Here is a 20,964-nt window from a genome sequence, read left to right on the forward strand (position 1 = left end):
AGCATTTTATGTTATCAATGCCTGCGAAAGGACCTACCCACTTTTCTGATTTTCTTTAAATAATAAAATATTTTTCCTTTCAGTTTCCACTGTCTGCAACTGCTCCAATGGTGTGGCTCCCATACTCTTCCATTGATCAGCTTCTCCACGTGCTGGGAGAGAACAGTGCCAACAGCCACAACATTGCAGTGAGTCAGTCCTTGCTGTGCTCCTGCACTAACAGTTATACCTGACAGCTGGCTCTCTAGCTCTCAAGGACTAAGGGGAGGGCAGAAGCCATGTATTGCTCTTAACATGATGCCCCAAACCCTGCATAAAATGATTTGTTCGATCAGATGTAGTAGCTTCTCTGGTTCTGGGAAGAGAGCTGGTAATGCTTTTCTTGAAAATACTGCTGTGGTCTGCATATTTAGAAAATTGATTAGGCAAACAGGATTGTAGTATTATATATAAGAAAAGTCCAGTTTTATCAGTAACGTCACAAAGCAGACTCCTATACTAAATAGTGATTAAACGAAGCAGAGTGGGTAACATCTTTATTAGGGGGAGTCTGGTTGGTGAAGTCAGAGCGACTAATAACCTCAGTTCTTTTCAGTACTTGACATATTCTGTAATGATTTCCTTCTTTTCTCCTACAGCTGTCCCAGAAAATACTGGACAAATTGGAGGACTACCAGCAAAAAGTCGATAAGGCAACTCGGGATTTATTATATCGTCGGAACTTGTGATCTAGATGGTTGCCTAGCCTTTGTAACCACTTGGTGCCTCTTAGGGCTTAAGACTTTCCTCTACAGGAACCCTGTATTCCAGGCTGATTTTTATACCTGTAAATGATGTGTACATTTGAGTCTGCATTCTGCGCAAGAGAAGGACGGCAAATGAGTCATGGGACCTGTGCTTGCTGGCGGTGCTAACACACAATTTCTGGTTTCAAACTTGGTCTCAAACAGCTGCTTTTGTATATGATTCACAAGCGTTTTTAAAGTTTATATTTTTTTAAACTACCGAAGACATTCTTTATCTGCAAATTAAAACCTACCTTCACTTTCTACAATGGGTGATGGTTGTTGGTTTGTTGTAGCTGACCACCAAAAGCAGTCACTGCTAATCCTTTCATTCTTCCCTCTCACTTTTTGTATTTCAATGGAATTATTTTGGTCCAGAATTGACATGTATTTTCTGTATTGCAGAGGCTAATGATTTTACATACTCTTCATTATTTATTGTGGAGTTTTTGTATGATCTTCAATAAAGTATTAAATAATTTGCCTAAATTAAGCCTACAGAAAAGACCAGCTATCAAAGAAGATACCTTATTTTAAATCTGCTTCTGAGGCTAAAGTTGAATAAACTTTTAGCTAAGAAAAAGTAGAAATCCATCATCTATAAAAGTAACAGATTTTCAAAGTAAATTCTGTTAACTTCTATGATTTATAGTAATCAAGCCGGACTTGATCATGCAGTTAGTCTAGTAATGTAAACTTTCTTTGTCAGATTCAAAAGCATTCATTCCCACAAATTTGGGGAAAGTGAAAAATAGAATCTTGCATTTTATTCTGTATATTAAAATTTATCTTTTAAGGAAACAATCTATCCTATTTGCTTGTACGCCCTTTGACCTTTCTCGAGTTTTTTGTTTGTTTGTTTGTTTGTTTGAGGAAATTTTTAATGCATTTACTTGAGCCAAACTGATGCTATATGCTGGGGAGCATGACCTCAAATGCTCTCGAGTTTTTTATAAGCCTTTAATTTTTATACTATCAACACCATATTTAGTGCTCACTTAAGTGGGACATATACTAAAATTGGAACAATAGAGAAGATTAGCATGGCCCCTGTAGGAGGAAGACAGGCAGACTTGTGAAGCGTTCCATATTTTTAAAATTAAAAAAGAAAAAATACACTCACCGGGTTGTTCAGTTGGTTAGAGCAGCAGTCCCCAATCTTTTTGGCACCAGGAACCAGTTCTGTGGAAGACAGCTTTTCCAGGGAACACGTGGTGAGGGTGGGGGTGGGGGAGACAGGAGGCAGAGCTCTGGCGGTAATACTAGAGAAGCTTGGCCGGCCTGCTACTCACCTCCTGCTGTGCCGCCTGGTTCCTAAGTGGCGGGTACGGGGTTAGGGACTCCTGGGTTAGAGCATCATCCGGATAAGCCAAGTTGTGGCTTTGATCCCTGATCAGGGCACATGTACGAAGCAGCCAATGAATTCATAGATAAATGGAACGACATTGATGTTTCTGTCTCCCTCTCTAAATTAAATCATTTTTTTAAACCATCATATTTATATTACATATTAGAGAGTCCTTGTCCTCCCAGTGTTATAAACCTGTGGCTTCCAAGTACAGCAAGAAATACATCTTACATAAATACACATTTATAAGCAAAATAAACATTTCACAAAATATGTATCCTCTTTTACTACGTTCCCTGATGTTTTCTTGAGTGACTAATGGGTCAATTTGAGGGTTCATCCATAAGTAGGGGATAATGACATCTACCCCATAAGGTTGTAAAAATTAAATGCAATTATGCCTCTAAAGCGCTTCATGTCTGACAATGAATTCTGGATAAATGTTAGATATTAATATGCTTAGAACTGAGCAGCCACAAGTATAAAAATAAATATCAGTGGATTTCTTCTTTAGCTCAGTTTAGAAGAAGTAAACCGAGTATTAACAGTATTTATAAACTGTTAAGTGCTGGGGAGAGTTAATGCCTGCACTAGGTCTTGAGGAATTTTTAAAAAAAAATTGCCATGTGTGCGATAGTTATTCCACACTGTGAAGGATTGAAGGTGAGGCAGGTGATGTTCCAAGTGGTTGGCTCCGGAAGCGGGGTGGAAGAGGGTGGACACGGGACAGGGGAGGGGAAAGTGCTAAAGGAAGATACATAAAGAAGGCCGAGGCTACCGCTGGGCCAGATTGGGAAGGCTCCTGTATCCCACCGCAACGATATCGGCTTCTTCCTCGTATACGGTATAATTTGTAGTGATTTTTTTTTTCCAGTTGATAAGCAACACAATACGGGACATCATCTTTGTGCTCTAAGAAAAACATTCACAAACACATAAAAGACCCACTATTATATTTACTTTTCAATGCTATACTCAAATTAAGCCACAATAATCGGGGAAACTTGGGGGAAGGCCTGGAAAGCAGCACATCTTTCCAGGGGACAAATGACAACGAACAGGAAGCAGAAAACAGGTACAACATGGAGGACAAGAGGGTAAAGAAAAGACCGCAAAAGACGCATGGGTGGAGCCCGAGCTGCTGGGGAAAATCTAAACTCAGGCCCCTCTGTACTATTGGCTCGACTCGCACTCTTTTTTTTGTCCCTTTCCATTGGCTACTGGCTCCTTCAACGGGCCGAAATAGCCAATCGTGTAGCGCTATGGATAAACTCCGCCCTTTCCCCCGCCGGAGGAGGAGCCAGAAGAACATACCGGGCCCAAGGCGCTTGCGCGGGTACGCGCTCCGCCGTTAAAATCAAGTCCTTGCAGGAGGCTGTGTCGTCGTACATGAATATTGATTACGCAGCGCCGTGCCCAGCACCGCCCTTTTCGGCTTCCGGACGCTCGCAGCTCGCGCTTGGGCTCGCGATGGGGAAGAAGTCCAGGGCGGTACCTGGCCGTAGGCCTATCCTGCAGCTCTCTCCGCCGGGTCCCCGGAGCAGCACGCCGAGCCGGGACCCGGAGCCGGAACTCGAAACCGAGCCGGACTCGACGGCGGTGACGCCCAGCCAGCCAGCCCCGACGGCGACACCCAGCCAGCCAGCACCGGCGGCACCGCCGCCGCCGCCGCCACCGCCACCGCCGCCTCCGACGACGACGACCGCGGTGACTGCTGCGGCGGCTCCAGAAGACTCGCCTTCAGAAGGTAAGAGTGCGCAAGGGGCCCGGGCCCTTAAGTGGGGCGTCTGAAACTCCAGCTCGGGGCTTGCGGCCTAGTCCCCTGGGCAAGGCCCTGGGAGGAGGAGAAATGCGGACGGGCGGCGTCCGCATCCGAGGCCTGCCGCGTGGGGCGGGCGGGGAGGAGGGCTGCGGAGCTATCGCGCGGGTCCCGGAGGCGCCATCGCTGGTGCAGGGGTTGGCGCGGCACCCTGAGCCTCGTTCGTGTCCGCGCTCTGTGTTGGATGACTTTCTGGGCAGATGTGGGAACACGCGTTTCCGCGTGCACGGCTTGGTGACTGTGGAACCAGGCCTTTTCTCCACGTCATCTGCTTCTCCCTTCGTTTTTGTTGAAACCGACAGGGACCCTTCAGAAGTGAGCAAGCCCTCTTTACAATATGAGGCATCCAAAGCTTTGGTAGCCCCTAGATTGGCAGGTATCCCAAAATGTTTTGAAGTGAAGTTCCCAAGTACAATACTTGAGTGTCTCTTCCCGGACTGGTACTTGGATTAAGAGTAACTAATGATTGTCTAACCGCTATGTTGTACACTTGAAACTAATACAAAATAATATTGAATGTAAACTGCAACGGAAGAAAACTTCCCGGGATCAGACGTCGGAGAGGCTGTGATCATTTCAGGTGTTTAAAAATCACAAAGGGGAGGTAATGCGAAAATGCTATAGCGGTGCTTACTGTAAAGGCTTCGTGATAGCCTGGAGAACATTTATTGTGTGTGTGTGTTTAATTACTTTATAAGCAATTTTTATTTATAATGTTCAAATTCATTTTTAAAAATACTTTATGTATTTTTAGAGAGGGGGGAAGGTGGGTAGAAAGAGGGAGAGAGAGAAACATGGATCAATTGCTTCAGCCGGACCAGGGACCCAACGCACAGCTCAGGCATGTGCCCTGACCAGGAATTGAACCCGAGACCTTTCGCTTTGCAGAAGGATGCTCCAACCTATTGAGCCACACCGGTCAGGGCTGTAATGTTCAGATTATTGTTAACGTCCATAGAAGATTCTGGTTCTGCTTGCTTATCTCCCAATTATTTAGGTTAGTGATTATACACTGTCTTTAAAAAAGTGAGATCTGGATTTGAAAAGTCAAAGATTGTTTTTGTTGCCTGTGGTGTTTTCTCTGGTCCCTCCTCTGACTGTAGTTTTCTTTTGTTCGTTTTCTGAATCCAGATGAACAGGAAGTGGTGGTGGAGGCTCCCAGAGTTGTTCAGAATCCTCCGAAACCAGTCATGACCACCAGGCCCACAGCTGTTAAAGCAACAGGTAAAATTTTAATTTTTTTTCTATAATAGCTTTCATAAGGATCAAATTGGGTTTGTTTTATAGAGTGTTTTGTTGACTGCTTCAGTGGTGCCAGTGTGGCATCAAGACATTTAATAGACCCTGACACAGACTGGTCACTGTGCCCTCTATATTGATATCTATAATCTGTAGCTGTCAACTGTAATCCAGACACCTAAAAGCTATTGATTTGGCCCTGAATCAAGGCTAGCAGTTTACTGAAGCTGCTGGTTTCAAGCAGGAGCCTAAAGAAATGTCTTTCTATGGTCTGTTGGCCATTTCAGAACTTAGGAAATGTAGTGGTCAATTCATTAGAAAGAAACATCTGAGAAGAGAAAAAGAAAGAAAGAAAAAGCTATTGATGGTTTATGAATTTTGACCTTGTATCTCCCATGCATATCCTTCTCAATAAAAACATGAGGAATGGAGGTCTTGAGCTTTCTCTGCTAGAGGTAGAAATTTTATTTTTAAATTTTTATTTATTTATCTTATTCATTGATTTGAGAGAAGATGAGGAGAAGGAGTGGGGGAGGAAGAGGGGCGAGAAAGAAAGAAACATTGATTCATTTTCCCACTTACTTGTTCATTTATTGGTTAATTCTTGTACCTGCCCTGACCAGGGATGGAGCTTGCAACCTTGGTGAATAGGGGACTACACTAATCAACTGAGCTACATAGCACGGCAAATTGGAAATTTTAAATCTCTCTCTGAGAGTTTGTTGGTATATATACACTTCAGCCAATGTAAAACATGTTTCTGATTAATGTGTACCCAAAATCCTTGGCACTACTTTTCATTCTAACGCTATTTTGTAGTTAGGTTTCTGGCTTCCCCATCTAGCTTGGTGTTCTTCAGGGAACACCATCCTGTCTTTTCTATTTCTTTTCTAATACATTGCTTTGATTGATACCTCACAGATGTTCATAGAGCTGAAAATTGCTCTTAAGCATTAAGGAATACAGTATTTGCAACAGTGATTTTGAAGACAAATTTGGGTTCAAATCTTTAGCATTCATTCTAAGACCTCAGGTCCTCCTTCATCTATAAAATACATCTTACAGCCATAAGTGTTATTTTGAGGATTTTGTTGAACAATTTACATAAGTTTTGTACAGAGCAACTGCCAAATGTGTCATTCACATATGTGTGTGTGTGTGTATACATACACCATACACATGAACATCTTAAAAGGTTAAAATATGTTTTGATACTAACTATTCTGTAATTGGTAATAATTGGGTTGGCCAAAAAGTCTGTTACCGTTTTTCCATAAAATAAAAGACACATTTTTCATTTTCACCAATAACTATTGATTTGGATATTTTGAGTATTTTGGCTAATCTCCCACTATTGGTTTCTAGTGGGTAGAGGCCAGGGGTGCTGCTAAACATCTTCCAATTCATAAGGCAGCCCCACAGCAAAGAATCATTTGGCCAAAATGTCAATACCAAGAAACTCCGCAAACCACTTGTAGCACTTTCAATCAGTCACAGCACCTTCTCCATACACTGCACAAATTTTTTTGAAATAATAATATGCCAGGAATATTGTGTATTTTCTTCCATCTTCATTATTAAAATGGCTGCACAAAAATTCACCAGTTTTGATACATTTTCTTTTATTAAATTGTTTTGAATGAAGTTAAAGACAACTAAGCACAACTAGAACCATCATATGGAAAAAACTAAAACTTTTTGGCCAACCCAATAATTTTATTTTTTTAAGTTTGGTATACTTTTTGTACTATATGACACCTGAAATAATAGATACCATTTCCTCCTCCTCCCATTTTCCACTTATTTAAAAAACAAAAGAGCCCTGGCTGGTGTGGCTCTGTGAATTGAGTGCCAGCCTACAAAACAAGAGGTCACCAGTTCAGTTCCTGGTCAGGGCACATGCCTGGGTTGCAGGCCAGGTCCCCAGGTGGGGGCGTGCGAGAGGCGACTGGTAGATGTTTCTCTCCCACATCAGTGTTTCTTTCTCTTTCTCCTTCCTTTCCCATCTCTATAAAAATAAATAAAATATTTTTTTAAAAAAGAAAGAAAACCCAGTGTGAGTTAGAAAAGCTAAAATTTGGTTTTGAGATAATTATTCAGACTGGAAAATATCATTTTGTATTTGTAAATTACATAAATTATTTTTCTTTTGAATGGCTTAGTGTAATAGAGTATGTACTCACAAGTTGACTTTTTTCTTGAAATGGTTTTCAAATTTGACCTTTATCACTACAAACATGCCAAATTTCTTCCCACTAAAATGAAATAAAAATTTTAAGTTATTAATGTATGCTTTTATAATATAGTAGAGCAAGCATATCCAATACTTTTATCCTAAAAAATATTTTTTTAAAGTATATGCATGTGAAATTAAGGAAAACTTCAGAATAAGTCCTGTTAGATCAGTAGAATACTATGATAGGCAGCCAGTATTTAAGCATTTTCTAGAAAAGGGTACTTAATGTGGTTCCACAAATGACTGGCAGACGTCTATGGATCTCCTGAAATTGCACACTCAAGTGTATGTTTCTTTGAGGAAGTCCATAGCTTTTATCACCTTGATTATTAGTTTCTCTGACGAAAGGATTAGAAACTACTGTTCAAACAATGTTATGAGGACATTATAATAGAGTTAACCAGGAGTGTAAAACACAGTTACTGTTTGGAAGTAAGGTATATAATCTAAGAAATAACTGCCTGATGGTAGTAGTTGATTTGCAAAAATTGTGTGGCGCCATACATTAAAGGAAAGCAGACTGAGGTCAGCCCCCTTTTCAAAAAAGTGTTGCTAAGGACTGTGGCTCCAAAGAATGACTCTGCTTCCTCTGGTCTCAAGTAGCAGCAGCATCTCAGTAGTAGTCTAGGACGCGATCCTGTGCGACTTCTGTTTTTCTAAGACTTAGCAATTTTTATTGTGAACATTTTTTTAGTGTTCTCAATTCATTCCTGTTTTTATCAATGTATGGATTAAACTTCCAAAGGTGTAATTAGAACTTACATGCATTTCATGACTTGACTTTATCTTGTTCTTATTCCTTTAGCATTACTTTTTTCCCCTTTTTATTATTTCTTATAATCCTATAATGGTCCAATTAATCATAAAATAACACTGCATGTGATACTGTGCTGTAGTTGCTTTGCCAGTCCCCTGTTTGAGAGCATTTGAGTTGTTCACAGCTTTTAGTCATTTAGGTAAGGTTGCTAGAAGCTTTGTGCAAAAAAAATTTTTGGAAGACTTCTGGCCAAGATGGAGGCATAGACAGACATGCTGCATCTCCCTCCACAACTAAGAAGGAACACTAACTACCTCAAAACTAGAAACAACCAAAAGTTCCAGAATATCAAACTGCGTGGAAGTCCAGCAAACAAAGATAGAAAGAAGAAATACTCACCCAGACAGGTAGGAGGGGCAGAGCCGGGATGGAGAGGACTCAGTGTGTTGGCAGCAGCAGCAGCAGTCTGGCCGGAAAGTGCAGTCACATGTTCTTAAAAGTCAGGAGGGACACCTGGGGAACGTTCCCAGCTCCTCACCAGACCTCGCAGCTCATGGTGCCAGCACCAGGGAAAATCAAGCCTCATTGCTTCTGACTGTGCAGACCAGTGGGGGTTGGGGTGGAAGCAGAAACTGCCGGTCTCGGCAGAGTCCGCTTGTTCAAAGCGCCCCCATGGACCTAGAACATCCGCAGACCCACCCACTCTGGGAAAGACAGCCAGGGCAGCATCTAGAAAGGCGTCAGTCCGGTGTGGAAGTGGGAGAGGTGACTGGAAAGGGGGGGAGTGCTGAGTGGGCAGCATTGTTCCCTCTTGACCCCTCCCCCACATACAGCACCACAACGTGGTGAAACAGGTCACCCTGGACTGACAAATCCCTAAGGCTCCACCCCTTACAACATAACAGGAGCGACAGCTCTATCTGGGACGCAGAGGCAAACAAACACAGGAGCCTGTCAGAATGAGGAAACAGAGAAGTATGGCCCAAAAGGGGGAACAGATCAAGGTTCCAGTGGGAGAACTAAGTGACGAGTAGATAGCCAACCTAACAGATGCAGAGTTCCAAACACTGGTGATAAAGATGCTCACAGGCTTAAGAGTTATGCTTGAGTACGGCAAACACATAAGGGAAGAAGTGAAGGCTATGCTAAGTGAAACGAAGGAAAATCCACACAAAACCAATGGTGAAGGGAAGGAAACGGGGGTTCAAATCAATGATTTGGAACATAAGGAAGAAAAAAACAGTCAACCAGTGCAGAATGAGGAAACAAAAATTGAAAAAAATGAGGAAAACTTCCCAAATTTTGCAAAGGAGATGGACATACAGGTCCAGGAAGCAGAGGTGGTCCTGGGCGAGCTGGACCCAGAGGGGACCACACCAAGACACATCATGACTGAGATGCCAAAGGTGAAAGATAAAGAGAGTCCTGCGGGCAGCAAGAGAGAGGCGGAGAGTTGTCTACAGGGGGCTGCCTATAGGACAATCAGCTGATTTCTCAGAGGACACTTTGCAGGCAGGAAGGGACTGGCAAGAAGTATTCAAGGTGATAAAAGGCAACCTACAACCAGGATTACTCTATCTGGCAAAGTTATTTGGAATGGAAGGGCAGATGAAGTGCTTCCCAGACAAGGTGAAGCTAAAGGAGCTCATCATCACCAAGCCATTATTACATGAAATGTCAAAGGGACTTACTTAAGAAAAAGAAGATCAAAACTATGAATACTAAAATGACAACAAACTCACAACTATCAACAACTGAATCTAAAAAATAAAAATAAAATTCAACTAAGCAAACCAGAATAAAAACAGAATCATAGGTATGGGGATCATTTGCAGGGTTATCAGCTGGGTGGGGGCAGAGGGAGAAATGGGGAAATGGTGCAGGGACTAAGAATAATAATCAGTTGGTACAAAATAGACTGGGGGAAGTTATGAATAATATAGGAAAGGGTGAAGCTAAAGAACTTATACACATGACCCATGGACATGAACTAAGGGGGGGTGGGATTGCTGGAGGGAAGAGGGGTACTGGGCAGAGGGGAGCAAAAGGGAAAAAAATTGAAACTGCTGTAACAACATAATCAATATACTTAAAAAAACAATTAAAATTATTTCCTGGGGTTATATTCTCAAAGATGAGGTTATCTTGCTAAAAGAAACTTGAAGTAGTTCTTGATACATGTTACAAGATTGTTCTTAAGAAATAGTGAGTTGTCCTAGCTGGCTTTCTCATTGCTTAGGGTGTAGTCCCCATGTGACAAAGTGGTGGGTTCTGTCAGGTCTGATCCTTCCAGTCAGGGCACATACAAGAAACAACCAATGAATGCACAAATAAATGGAACAACAAAGCGATTCTCTCTTTCTCTCTCTCTCTCTCTCTCTCTCTCTCTCTCTCTCTCTCTCAATAAAAATTTTAAAGAACTTTGTTTTTAATTTTGACAATCTGTGAAATCTACTAAACCCTAATTGGTTTACTTGTTTGAGATGGATACATAAATTAACATGCTAAAATCAGGATATATATTGTATGCTACTTTGATAAGATATAAGGTTGAATGATGGAGCATGTATTTTGAATAGGGTGTCAAGTAGCTATGCAGATTGATTTTATTACCTTTTAAGTGCATAATTTTATTTATAGTGCTCTGGTAGTTCATTGCTGGTTTATTTTGAGGTCTAATCTGTAAGTAAACTAAATGTAAACTATTTAGATAAAGAACCATGTTGTATTTTATCTGGATACTACCTAGGACATGTTAGCATTGTTATTACTAACGTTTACCTTTTTGTTCCTAGGAGGTTTATGCTTACTTGGTGCATATGCTGATAGTGATGATGAAGAGAATGACATTTCAGAAAAACCAACACAGTCTAAAGAAGCGAATGGAAATCAGTCAGCTGATATTGATAGTACATTGGCCAACTTTCTAGCGGTTAGTGCTGCTTTCGTTTGGGTTTTTAAGTTACTGAAGCCACTTTGGAACCCAGATCTCAACTGGTTAGCTTACTTGTCAGTTTATGTCTCCTCCTCCCTCTTTCTCCCCCTTTACCTCTCTTCCTTATTTCCTCCTCGCTTCTCTTCGTCTTTTCTTTTTGTCAAGGTTGTAAGAGAGAAAATGCAGAATAGAAAGGTTTGGGAAACTTATGTAATTAGTAGATGAGGGTTTTGATTTGAGAAACTTAAGAACTGAGCATGTAGGATTTTTTTAAGAGTGATGGCCATTTTCTCAGTTTGCTGGTTTGGATGTGATTAATGGATTTGTTACTGTTTCTTTTTATAGGAGATAGATGCAATAACAGCTCCTCAGCCTGCAGCTACTGTAGGAGCTTCTGCTCCACCTCCAACTCCACCTCGCCCAGAGCCAAAGGAGTCGGCAGCATCTGCCCTTTCTTCCACTACTTCAAATGGAACAGACTCAACCCCGGCATCAGTGTGGCAGTATGACACTCAGTGTTCACTGGCAGGAGGTAAGCTTGGTCCTTTGATTTTTAAAGAAAGCTAAAAGTGCAATCCTTAAAGCTGTTCTAGGAATCGAAATTCCCAAAGATAAATACCAATATGCTTTAGCCCCAGACTGTAGGATTCTACCTCTTTATTAATTTATTATTATTATTTTAAAAATATCCTCACGTAAGGATATACTTATTGATTTTTAAAGAACGGGAAGGGAGGGAGAGAAACATCAGTTGGTTGACTCTCATACACACACTGACCGGGGAACTGAACCTGCAGCCTTAGGTATGTGCCCACAACCCTTTGGCTACAGGACAGTGCTCCAACCAACTGAGCCACACTGGCCAGGGTGGACGCCTCCTTTTATTTCTTTTTCTTTTTCTTTTTATTTATTTGTTTATTTTATTTTTAGAGGGGAAAGGAGAAAGAGAGGGAGAGAAACATTACTGTGTGGTTGCCTCTCTCTCACGCCCCCAACTGGCGTCCTGATGTGCAACCTAGTCATGTGCATTTTATTTTATTTTTATTGTTCTATTACAGTTGTCACGATTTCCCCCCTGGATTCTGCCTTTTAAAATACAGTATTTTGGAAGATGATAAGTAGGATAGTTGTCTCTGGGATATATTTTTATTTTTTAAACATAATTGCTTGCCCTTTTAATCAGTAATAGCTTGTGCGAACTGAATGATCGAAGCTATTATTTTAGAAAGTCTTTTGGGATTCAAAGACAGTTTTGCATTATCAATGTGTTTCTTTTTAAAAAGTGTGCCCCTCAGGGGACATTTGACAGTGTCAAGAGACAATTGTGGTTGTCACAACAGGAGGTGGAGGAGTGCTACTGCATCTACTGGGTAGAGGCCAGGATGCTGCTCAACATGACATAGGACTGCCTCTCCACCGCCCCAACAAAGAACTGTCCTGCCCAAGTGTTAAAACACCAGCAGTGCTGAGGTTGAAAAGCCCTTTGTTAGGTTATGGCCTTAGAGATGGCTTGGGATATAAGGCCAGACTTGTGGAGGAATGTGTGCTTCTAAAAACTTGTTTTATTTTCTTCTAGTTGGAATTGAGATGGGAGATTGGCAAGAAGTCTGGGATGAGAACACAGGATGCTATTATTATTGGAACACGCAAACAAATGAAGTGACATGGGAGTTACCCCAGTACCTTGCCACCCAGGTACAGGGATTACCACATTACCAGCCCAGGTAGGAATAGACTTGAAATTACCTAGAAGGAAATTGGAGTCTTTATTTTTTAATGATAATGCTTGCGTTCAACTTTTCTTGCTGAGCCTTTTTTTTTTTTTTTTTTTTTTTTTTTTAAGTTCTATAACAGGTACTGAAGCTAGTTTTGTGGTAAATACAGACATGTATAAGGAGAAAAATATTTCTGTTTCCAGTAGTAAAAGTGGACCAGTCATAGCCAAGCGAGAAGTTAAAAAGGTCAGTGTTACAACTTAACCTCATTTGCTTATTTTTAAATTTAAGGAATTTGAATGTTACTCTGGCACAGCTATTTAATAAGACTTCTATTAATATTTTGCAACACGTATGTGAAATAGAATAAGTTCTGTTTCTTAAAGTTTTACTTAATATATTCCTGTTTGTTCTATGGCATTTATAGCGGTTTGACACGTTCAGTGGCTCTTGGAGCTTTAGGATACATCCTAAGAGGCTCCTTGGGTCATTGTCAAGGATGTGGAAACAGCCAGGTAGGGAGGGCTTCAGGTCCCCTTCTCCAATTCAAAATAGTTTTGTTTGGGGATTCTACGTAAGTATAGTTGCCAATACAATATTATATTCGTTTCAGGTGTTCAACATAATGATTCAACAGTTCTGCACCTTACAACATGATCACCTTGATAAATCTGTTAAAAGTTCTGTCATCATGCAAAGTTGTTATGATATTATTGACTGTGTTTCTTATGCTGTACCTTATATCCCCGTAACTTATTTATAATTGAAGTTTGGATCTCTTATTCTCCTTCATCCCTCTGTGCTCCCACATCCATCAGTGTATTTTCTGTATCTATGAGTCTGTTAATTCATTTTGTAAAATTTTACGTAAGTGATATATTATGGCATCTGTCTTTCCCTGTTTCACTTTTTTCACTTAGTTATCCATGTTGTCACAAATGGCAAGATTTCCCTCCTTTTTATAGCTGAGTAATATTCCGTTGTGATGTCTACTGCATCTTTTTTTTTAATTTATTTTTCTATTACAGTTGTCCCACTTTTTCTCCCATTGCTCCCTGCCCACCCCTTCTCCCACATATACTGCATTTTTATTCATTTATTGATGGACACCTAAATTTCTTCCATATCTTTGTTACTGTAAATAATGCAGCAATGAACATAACGCATGTATCTTTTAGAATTTTACTTCCATTTTCTTTAGATAAATACCCAGAACCAGGATTGCTGGGTAGTATGGTAGTTTGATTTTAATTTTTTGACAAACCTCCATGTTATTTTCCATAGTGGCTGCACCACTTTGCTATCCCACCAACAGTGCACAGGGGTTCCCTTTTCTTCACATCCTCACCAACACCTGTGTTTGTTGACTCTTTGATAATAGCCGGCGTGACAGTTGTGAAGATTTTAATATCTTGAACTTTTTTAAAGTATATTTTATTGATTATGTTGTTAAGTTGTCCCAATTTCTTTTCCCTTTGTTCCCCTCCACCCAGTTACCCCTCTTCCATCCAGCAATCCCACCCTGCTTAGTTCATGTTCATGGGTCTGCATTTAAGTTCTTTTGCCTCACCCTTTCCTATATTATTCTTAACTTCCCCCTGTCTATTTTGTACCGATTAATTATACTTCTTAGTCCCTGCACCATTTCCCCATTTCTCCCCTTCCCCCTCCCAGCTGATAACCCTCCAGATGATCCCCGTATCTTTGATTCTTTTCCTATTCTGGTTTGCTTTTTTTTTTTTTTTGCTTTTATTTAGATTCTGTTGTTGATACTTGTGAGTTTACTGTTATTTTACTGTTCTAGTTCTGATCCTCTTTTTCTTAAATTAAAGTCCATTTAACATTTCATGTAACAGCTTAGTGATGATGAACTCCTTTAGCTTTACCTTGTCTGGGAAGCACTTCATCTGCCCTTCCATTCTGAATGGTAGCTTTGCTGATAGAGTAACCTTGGTTGTAGGTCCTTGCTCTTCATCACATTGAATACTTCTTGCCAGTCCTTTCTTGCCTGCAAAGTTTCTTTTGAGAAATCAGCTTATAGTCTGATAGGCACTCCTTTGTGGTAACTAACTGCTTTTCTCTTGCTACTTTTAAGATTCTCTCTTTATCTTGAACCTTTGGCATTTTAATCATGATGTATCTTGGTGTGGTCTTCCTTGGGTCTAGCTTGTTTGGGACTCTGTGCTTCCTGGACTTGTATGTCTGTTTCCTTTGCCAAATTTGGGAAGTTTTTCTTCATAAGTTTTCAATTTCCTGCGCTGCTGCTGCTTCTGGCACCCCTATGAATCAGGTGTTGGCACAATTAAAGTTGTCCCAGAGGTTCCTAAGTCTCTCCTTGTTTTTTTCAACTCTTATTTCTTTTTTCTGCACTGGTTGACTGGTTATTTCTTCCTTATGTTCCAAATCATTGATTTGAACCCCGGTTTCCTTCCCTTCACCATTGGTTTTGTGTGGATTTTCCTTTGTTTTATTTAGATTCTTCCCTTCTTCGTTTGCCGTACTTAAGCATATCTGTTAAGCTTGTGAGCATCTTTATCACCAGCATTTTGAACTTTACATCTGTTAGGTTGGCTATCTCCTCATCACTTAGTTCTCCCACTGGAACCCCGATCTGTTCCCTCCTTTGGGCCATACCTCTCTGTCTCCTCCACTTGACAGGCTCCTGTGTTTGCCTGTGTCTTAGGTAGAGGTGTTGCACCTGTTATGTTGTAAGGGGCAGAGCCTGAGGTATTCATTACTACAGCATGACCTGTTTCACCACGCTGTGGCGCTGTATGTGGGGAGGGGTCTAAGAGGGAACAATGCCCCTTGTTCAGCACTTGCCCCTTTCCCAGGTACTTCACCTACTTCCCATATGGGACTGCCGCCCCTCTAGCTGTTGCCCTGGTGGTGGTTTCCAGAGTGTTTGGGTCTGCAGATGTTCTAGGACCATAGGAGCCCTTTAAACAAGCGGACTCTGCTAAGAGACCAGCAGTTTCTGCCTCCGCCCCAACCCCCACTGGTTTGCACACTCAGAAGCAATGAGGCTTTATTGTCCTCAGCGCTGGAACTGTGAGCTGCGCAGTCTGGTCTGGTGCTGGGAGCACTCCCCAGGTGTCCCTCCCAACTTTTTAATGTGTGACTGCGCTTTCCTCCGGCCTGCCTGCTGCCTCTGCTGCTGCTGCCTCAGCCACCACACCGCGTCCTCTCTGCTCCCGCTCCGCCCCTCCTACCTGTCTGCATGAGTATTCTTTATATCTTTGTTGGACTTCCATGCAGCTCGATTTTCTGGAACTTCTGTTTGTCTCCAATTTTGAGATAGTTGTATTCCTTCTTAGTTGTGGAGAGAGATGCAGCATGCCTACCTAGACACAGCATGTCTACCTACCCCCTCATCTTGGCCAGAAGTCTATCTTGAACTTTTAAATGATGGAGTGGGCAGTTGTATCAGAAAAGTACTTTTAGAATAATTTCATCTGTATAATTCCAGAAAGGAGGTAAAATAGATACTTTAATAATAATCACACACTTCATTTTAGAAATATTTCATTTTCCTCTAAGTCTCCTTCATAGAATAAATGTGAGGTTATCTCATATGGAAGGGAAAGGTAAAGATTTATTAACAGTTATTTGTTCAGCCTGTGAAACTTTTTTTAATTTATTGATTTTATAGAGAAAGGAAAAGGAAAAGACATTGATTTGTTTGTTTGTTTGTTTCACTTAATTTGCGCATTCATTGGTTGCTTCTTGTTTGTCTCCTGACCCGGATTCGAACTGCAGCCTTGTCCTGTTGAGACAACACTAATATACCCAGCTACCCAGCCAGGGCTGAGCTGACAAAACTTTGATCTTATTTATTTACTTTTTAAAGATTTTATTTATTTTTAGCCTTAGCTGGTGTGGCTCAGTGGGTTGTGCACCAGCCTGCAAACCACAAAAGGTCATCGGTTCGATTTCCAGTCAGGGCACAGGCCTGGGTTGTAGGCCAGGTCCCCAGTTGGGGGCGTGTGAGAGGCAACCAATCAATGTTGCTCTCCCTTTCTTTCTCCCTCTCTTCCCCTCCCCTTCTCTGTAAAAATAAATAATATTTTTTAAAGTCTTTTAAAAAAGATTCATTTGAAAATTAAGTGAGATTATTTTATTCTTTTTAGGAAGTAAACGAAGGAATTCAGGCTCTCTCAAATAGTGAGGAAGAGAAGAAAGGGGTGGCAGCATCACTACTTGCTCCTTTATTGCCTGAGGGAATAAAAGAAGAAGAAGAGAGATGGAGAAGAAAAGTAATCTGTAAAGAAGCAGAGCCAGTTTCAGAAGTGAAAGAAACCAGTGCAACAGAAGAAGCAGCAACAGTAGTCAAGCCACCGGAACCTGTACTGGACAGTATGGAGGACCCTTCTCAGGAGGATCTTTGCAGTGTTGTTCAGTCTGGAGAAAGCGAGGAGGAAGAGGAACAAGATACCCTTGAACTGGAGCTGGTTCTGGAAAGGAAAAAAGTAAGTTTTTGAAATTTCAGTTAAAGTACGTTTTCTTCCCACAGTACTGTCATACTCAGGGGTCACTGTGCTCAGTTTGCAGCACCGTTATTGGGATTTTGTTTTTCTTAACCTTTCATCTAGATATGTTTCAGCTTATGAACTATGCATTGTATTTTTTGGTTCCTGATGATGCTATCTTGGTAGTTGACAACCAGTAATGACTGACATTGTTCTGATTTAAGGATAGATACAGTGAATAAAATATATTTGATTTAGATTCTTAACAAATATGCATTATAAACTCTTGTAAACTTCCAACAATTAAAGTACAAGCTGATGTCTAGTTATCAGCCATGGCATTGTTTTGATAGTTAAGTGGGTGTTGTAAGATAACAGAAGAATTATGAGGAAACCATAATTTTATGTGCCTTTCTTTTAAAAGGGGGGAGGGGGGCGGAGGACCATCTTTTAAAATGAAGGTCCATAGGAAACTTTCATGATTAAGAAGCTGATTTTTACTTATTTTCTGCCCTGATTTTCTTCTTGGAACAGTTTAATCTACTGCTTCCTTCATTGAAGCAAAATCTTAACAGGTGTTGTAACAGTAACATCTTGAATCTGTGAATAGGGACTAACTTAAGTTAAGCTTTAGCTGTTGTGTACACCTGTTGGAAATTTTGTCTGTTAGTGGATTCCTAGACTCTATCTCCATCAATTCAATACTTGTTTCACTATAACTATGAATCAGCATTTATTGAGTAACAATTGAATGTGGACCATAATGCTCAGCTCTCATGGAAAAATGTATTAAGAAATGCTTTCTGTCTTTTAAGGGTTTAAATTCAGAGAACACATGACTAGCATTTTTGCTAGTCACAGACACTTAATGTAATAAACAGTTAATGACACTCTAACTTTATTTTCACATCCTTTGTAGGCAGAGTTGCGAGCCTTGGAGGAAGGAGATGGTAGTGTGTCAGGGTCTAGTCCACGTTCTGATGTCAGCCAGCCAGCGTCCCAAGATGGAATGCGTAGACTTACGTCTAAAAAAGGGAAGTGGAAGATGTTTGTTCGAGCTACCAGTCCAGAATCTACCAGCCGGAGTTCTAGCAAAACTGGACGAGAGACTCCAGAAAATGGAGAAACTGGTAATTCACACTTGACATTAAACTTAAGAGGTGAAAGATATAGAGGTGAAGTCCTTTGTTTTCCGTTTTTGGTTCCCTCTTCAACAAAAAAACAGGGATAGCACTTTACCTTTTAAGAAGAATGCTCGAAGGAAGCTTCCTTTCACTTCTCTGTACCTTTTCTTGCTCTCCCTCTTAGTGAAAGAGTAAGATTCTGAAAAACTGGCATTCATTGGGTTGTATGTTTACTGCTAATTGGGAATTACTTCTTCCTCAAAAAACAGAAAAACAACATTGACCCTCTCGTCCACCCTTTTATTCCCTCTCTCTTGCCACAAAAATTGTGTTTATCTGTATAAGAACGTGGGCTCGCCTTACTTAGCTTACTGTTTCCAGTTGGTAAACAGGGCAAGCAGAGACCACCTCTGGCGAGCCCAACCCTGTCTCTGCTCTCTGTACAAGTTGCCCATCCTCTGGTTGGCTGTGTAGCTAGTTTGATCCTGTCATGAGGACTCAGTTATCTCCATTCAGGGTAATGTAAAAGAGACCCTGCTGCGTTTTTCCAGTCCTTTATTAGAACTAATTAAAGTTCTGTTTTGGCCCTAATTCTATAGTGGAATGTCAGCAGTAAGATTTGCATACCAAACCTTAGTTGAGTATACCTATCAGAGGATGCCTTATAAGTAATGGTTTAAAAAAAAAAAAAAAAAGGTAATTAATGCAAACATCTTTTAATTTTCTCTCTTCAGTCAAATAATGTAGAAGACAGAAGTAGAATTCTATAAGTCCTCCTTTATCTTTTTCTGTTCTCATTCCGTAACCCTAAGGGTCCATTTTTGCATCCTTCATCTACATATATTCTAGACCTTTTCCTCTATTTACATTTGAAGTTGTATGCACTTGTATATTTGTAAATTTTACTACACAAATGGGATTAACCATATGGATTGTTAGGCAAGATTTTTTTTTTTCACTTAACATGGCTTGAAAATTATTATTCTTTACCACAGAATGGTGTAAATTTTCATTTTTTTAAGTAAGTCGATTTAAACATTTTTTTATTGATTTTAGAGAAACATTAATTTGTTCCACTTATTTATGCATTCGTTGGTTGACTCTTTTTCAGTCATTTATTTTCAGTTACTGTTGACGTATATTATTTAAGCTATACATCCCAGTGATTAGGTTATTACATCACTCAATAAGTGATCATCCTGATAAATCTCTCACCCATCTGACTCCATAGTTATTAGACTCTGATTGACTGTATTCCCTGTGCTGTGCTTTACACCCCCATGACTATTCTGTTACAATCATTGGTCAATTCTTGTGTGTGCCCTGACTGGCTGGGGATCGAACCCATAACCTTGGCTTTTTGGGAACACGGACTAACCAACTGAGCTACCTGGCCAGGGCCTAGATGCCTTCATTTAACTCTTCTCGCATTGTTGGATATTTTAGTTATGTTCATGTTTCACGCTTAAGAATAATACTGCAGTTAGCCCTGGCCAGATGGCTCAGTTGCTTGGAGCATTGTCCATCTGGTACACCAGAGGGTTGTGGTCTCAGTCCCCAGCTGGGACCCATACAGAAGGCAACTGATAGATATCTCTCTCACATCAGTGTTCTCTCTCAAAACAACAAACACATCCTCAGGTGAGGATTAGGAAAAAAATAATACTGCATTTATGTTATCAAACCTATAAGCCATTCAAATGTCCATCACAGGTAGAATGGATAAATTATGATATATACTTGCAGTCAAATTCTAGATAGCAGTGATAGAAATGATCCATAGTTATATACATTAGTATGGATTAATCTCAAATAATGTTGAATTAAAAATGACAACAATGCACATTAATGTTCTATAAGTTGGAAAACTTGTAAAAATACTGTGCTGAAAGATCTGTGTATGCTGGAAGAAAAGGAACGGACTACTAACACCATCAGGGCAGAGGTTATGTCCAATGTGGATGTGGCGGCAGAGAGGCACAGGGCGCCTCTGTTGCTCGTAATAGTCTTCTGTTAAGCTGGGTTGTAGTTCCATGGGTGTTCGTATTTTAAAACTGTATGTTGTACACATTTGTTAGGATACTTCACAAACATTTGCTATGATACTTCATGATGAAAATAATGCTGTAGTAAACATTCATCCTGATACATATTTTTTAATGCAGATTTTTGTATCATTGTCGTACAGATTCCTAGTGGTATATTGCTAGGTCAGGGGTGCATGCATTTTAATTTGATAGATCCTGCCTAATTGCCCTTCAAAATTTTCAAGTCTTACAGCTCTAGTGGTGCTTAAAATTGTTAAATTCTTGTGCCTGTCACCAAATGTGTAATGTCTGATACCTAAATGAATTACAAACTAATAAGTAGAAGATCATAAAAATTTTATTTCAGATTATTAGAAAATGCAGAAGAAATGTTAATGGTCAAATAAAAGAGAATAAGGCCATTTTAGGCTAATAAAGGTGGTTGAAAGTGATATTAATGTCACATTTTTCCTTAGATCAAGAATTAACCAGAGTTAAGAAAATTTGTAT

General features: G+C 40.4%; 2 protein-coding genes and 2 non-coding genes across 5 annotated transcripts in view; all 4 read left to right on the top strand.

The window, feature by feature from the left end:
* The window catches only part of NUP160 (nucleoporin 160), a 41,065-nt gene extending 40,011 nt beyond the window's left edge, over positions 1-1,054 (top strand). The window contains exons 35-36 of the mRNA XM_090261321.1: positions 84-188; positions 639-1,054. Coding sequence (XP_090117447.1) covers positions 84-188; positions 639-728 — 195 coding nt within the window. The 3' untranslated portion in view covers positions 729-1,054. The remainder of the gene's footprint in view (positions 1-83; positions 189-638) is intronic.
* Positions 1,055-1,775: 721 nt separating this feature from the next.
* Positions 1,776-1,880, top strand: LOC150017864 (U6 spliceosomal RNA). Its single transcript, XR_016509413.1, has one exon. It is a non-coding gene; the product is annotated as a U6 spliceosomal RNA (small nuclear RNA).
* A 1,626-nt stretch (positions 1,881-3,506) lies between these two features.
* The window catches only part of FNBP4 (formin binding protein 4), a 37,183-nt gene continuing 19,725 nt past the window's right edge, over positions 3,507-20,964 (top strand). Inside the window, exons 1-8 of one of the 2 annotated variants that reach the window (XR_016507899.1) lie at positions 3,507-3,880; positions 5,084-5,176; positions 10,980-11,116; positions 11,465-11,651; positions 12,696-12,843; positions 12,963-13,080; positions 16,965-17,303; positions 18,223-18,433. Coding sequence is in view for 1 of the 2 variants with exons in the window: in XM_090261331.1 (XP_090117457.1) it covers positions 3,523-3,880; positions 5,084-5,176; positions 10,980-11,116; positions 11,465-11,651; positions 12,696-12,843; positions 12,963-13,080; positions 16,965-17,303; positions 18,223-18,433 (1,591 nt within the window). In the remaining variant the exon portion in view is untranslated. The remainder of the gene's footprint in view (positions 3,881-5,083; positions 5,177-10,979; positions 11,117-11,464; positions 11,652-12,695; positions 12,844-12,962; positions 13,081-16,964; positions 17,304-18,222; positions 18,434-20,964) is intronic. The other variant, XM_090261331.1, reaches the window with a different exon arrangement.
* On the top strand, positions 5,385-5,521 carry LOC150017866 (small nucleolar RNA SNORA2/SNORA34 family). Its single transcript, XR_016509522.1, has one exon. It is a non-coding gene; the product is annotated as a small nucleolar RNA SNORA2/SNORA34 family (small nucleolar RNA).

This window comes from Furipterus horrens, unplaced genomic scaffold, assembly GCF_987537825.1.
Source record: "Furipterus horrens unplaced genomic scaffold, mFurHor1.1.pri manual_scaffold_2, whole genome shotgun sequence".
Lineage (NCBI taxonomy): Eukaryota > Metazoa > Chordata > Mammalia > Chiroptera > Furipteridae > Furipterus > Furipterus horrens.